The sequence below is a fragment of the Austrofundulus limnaeus genome, unplaced genomic scaffold (genome assembly GCF_001266775.1).
Source record: "Austrofundulus limnaeus strain Quisiro unplaced genomic scaffold, Austrofundulus_limnaeus-1.0 Scaffold1614, whole genome shotgun sequence".
In the NCBI taxonomy this organism is placed as follows: Eukaryota; Metazoa; Chordata; class Actinopteri; order Cyprinodontiformes; family Rivulidae; genus Austrofundulus; species Austrofundulus limnaeus.
Window position 1 is genome coordinate 8,576 of NW_013954016.1, and position 3,277 is coordinate 11,852.

The 3,277-nt window shown below is 41.7% G+C and overlaps 1 protein-coding gene across 3 annotated transcripts in view; it reads right to left on the bottom strand.

Annotated features, from left to right (window-relative positions):
* The window catches only part of tecpr2 (tectonin beta-propeller repeat containing 2), a 26,194-nt gene that overhangs the window by 6,178 nt on the left and 16,739 nt on the right, over nt 1–3,277 (bottom strand). For all 3 annotated transcript variants that reach the window (XM_014033063.1, XM_014033062.1, XM_014033061.1), the window contains exons 19-23: nt 1,338–1,479; nt 1,036–1,261; nt 867–956; nt 702–799; nt 446–581 (exon numbers count right to left, since the gene is read on the bottom strand). In XM_014033063.1, coding sequence (XP_013888517.1) covers nt 446–581; nt 702–799; nt 867–956; nt 1,036–1,261; nt 1,338–1,479 — 692 coding nt within the window. The remainder of the gene's footprint in view (nt 1–445; nt 582–701; nt 800–866; nt 957–1,035; nt 1,262–1,337; nt 1,480–3,277) is intronic.

Genomic DNA, 3,277 nt, shown 5'->3' on the forward strand with positions numbered 1-3,277 from the left:
CAGATGGATGGATGGATGAACAGATGGATGGACAGATGAACAGATGGATAAAGGATGGATGGATGAACAGATGGATGGACAGATGAACAGATGGATAAAGGATGGATGGATGAACAGATGGATGGACAGATGAACAGATGGATGATGGATGGATGGCTGAACGGATGGATGGATGGATGAACAGATGGATGATGGATGGATGGATGAACAGATGGATGGACGGATGAACAGATGGATGATGGACGGATGAACAGATGGATGGATGATGGACGGATGAACAGATGGATGGATGGATGAACAGATGGATGGACGGATGAACAGATGGATGATGGATGGATGGACGGATGAACAGATGGATGATGGATGGATGGATGAACAGATGGATGGATGTAGTTCTTGTGTGTTCTATAACTACACACCGTTTTCTCGTTGGACTCAAACCTACCGAGCTGACTCAGGTCCAGGGGGGTCCAGTGAAGACCGATGGGACAGGAAGAGGACAGCGATCGAATGCTGACTCTGCCATGGCTGTCCAAAGCCCACAGAGCGTCGAGACAGGCGGACAGGTGAGACAACTCCATCTGAGGTAAACATGGAGACGACGAGACCACAGAGAGATGGACAGTTAGAGAAGGACAGACAGAGAGAGASAGACACTCAGAGACAGACAGGAGACCGGTGGACCTTGCAGGTGTTTTTACCTCAGGTGGGAGGGACACTGAGGATGGGCGGAGCTCTCCATCCAGATCTCGGACACAGAACAGATCCTTCCTGCTCTGAGCCAACCACAGGAACGTACCTGAGACACAAGAGACGTCAGAAAACCTGCAGCCGAGGACAAGGTTCCCTGTTCCTCCAGGTGTTACCTTCTCCGTGACAAACAGGTGAAGACGTGATGAAGGTCCACCTGGTGGCCGAGACCGTTCCTCTGGGGACCACATTCTGCCAGAAAGTTCCTGTTTCAACAAAATACAAATGTATTTTAGGAGCCGTGATCAAGAACCAGCTGAACGGGTTTTGTGGTACTGGACTGACCCACGAGGCTGCCTCGGGCCAGGTGGACCTGGTTCTGTCCCGAGGCCACCCAAACTCCACTGCTGTTGGCGCTGACGAGGCTGGGCTGGCACTGCGAGTACTGCGACAGGAAGGCCACCACGCGGTCCATGGGAGCTCTGGTCACGGTGGCGATGCTCTGTGTGGCCTGCAGCAACGTCTGGAAGAAGCTGCCCTGATCGAACACCACATAGTCCGAAATACTGATCTGATGGGACAAACACCGATGAAACCACACCAAGGTCCACCTGTCGCAGGTAAACAGGTCTGCCGCTGGACTCTACCTGCCACCAGTGGTTGTCATCGCCCTGCGGTTTGGACGAACAGATGCCGGTTCGAAACCAGAGGCTGCCGGTRGCGTCCAGAGCCCAGGCAGTTCCACCGTGTCCCAGAGAAATACAAATCATCTCCAGTCCCTGAGCTTCACTGAACCACAAACACAAAAAGACAGCTCAAAGCTTTCACACCGACAACAACATGGGTTTAAACAATAACTACGGGAAATGTAACATTAGCTACATGCTAACAAAACATTACAAAATATCTGTTTTGGTTTTAAAAAGATCTGATGATTTGGCTATCAGCATGAACACAAAGCTGAAGTTCAGCTGAAATCTGCTGAAACTGACTTATTAGCTTCGCTAAAATTAGCGAAGCTAATAAAACTAACAGAACAATATTTACAAGCTGAAATTATTTTAACTCTTAGCTACAGTTTACATTTTAGCTACTGTTTTGCTTATTTTAGTTTTTACATAATTTTGCCCTGTTTGGCTTTTAGCAATAATTGAGTTAAATTAATCTTTATCTAAAGTGTTTCTAATTTAAATTTTGTCTTCTATTTAGCTAATTTTAGCATTTAACTACATTTTAGCAAATTTTAGGTTTTAGCTACGGATTCTCTTATTGTAACACTTCAATTCAATTCAATTCAAAAATACTTTATTGATCCCAGAGGGAAATTCGGTGAGACTTACCTATTGTTTTGCTTTAGTTAGCTTTTAGCAATAGTTTAGTGTAAGCATTTCCAATTTTACATTTCAGCTACCGTTTTGACCATTTTAACATTAAGCTACAACTTAATTAATTTTAGCTACAGATTTTCTAATTGTACATTTTAGCTAGCTTTTATTTAGTTGTTTTTTTTGGCAAATGTTTTATTAATTTGAGTTCTTTGCTAGAGTTTTGCTAAATTTTACCTTTTATGGTTAGAGGTTTTCAAACTATGGGATGTGTTACATGTGTGATTCTGAAGTTCTTGTGCAATCAGAAATGATTAAATTATTATCTGACCTGCTTGTTAGGTTCAGCGTTTAGAATAGAATAGAATTTATCTTTATTGTCATTGTAACAAGTACAACAAAATTAGGTGTTCCCCTCTGGTGTTGGAATAAAAATATAGAGAAAAGGAAAAAAAATCAATATTTACAATATCAAGATATAAAGAAGAAACATAAAATCGTAAAAATATAAAGAGAGATAAAATGTAAATGAAACGAAGGCATCACTGTACGGCTCTTTCACATTTGACAGAGTTGTTGCACATAGATATTGTACATGTTGCACATTGGTTATTACCAGTGGTGGGCACCAGTTCGCTAAAGCGCAAATCCGCTAATTGCGGACCTAAATATTTTGTTTGCGCTTTAGCGGACTTACTAATTTTTATAATTCATAAGCGGATTTGTCCTTTCTAAATTTAAAATGCAGTACTGCTAATAACTAATTATCTACCAGTCATCATTATCTTGAACAGCAGAAGGTATGACTGTCAATGAATCACAACACATGTGATCTATCCAACAGCACCCCTCCCAGATAAACACACTTATTGGGAAGGTATRCATCCTGCTGATTGTTGCTTTTGGCCACGGTTCTGATTTCCTACAATGATTTGTGTCTGCGTACGTAGCAGGAGGGCAACAGCAAAAACAGTAAACATTTGTAATCCATACTAAAATTTTGTACTGATTTATTTTACTTTTCAATCGGAGCTCCTTTAAAAAAAAAGTTTAAACGCTGGAGCTCAAAAGCAATCGGCCAACGGTGTTAGAGACTCAGAAATTATTTAAAGATGTTATGCTGGTGAAGACTGACATCTAACTACAAGGAGAACATCCTAATCCAGGAAGAAAAAAAATTAAAAGAAAAAATAAGTAGGTTCTCTGGATGGTTCTTCTTTAGTGAAACGTTTTGTCTCTCCTCCAAGAGACTTCTTCAGTCT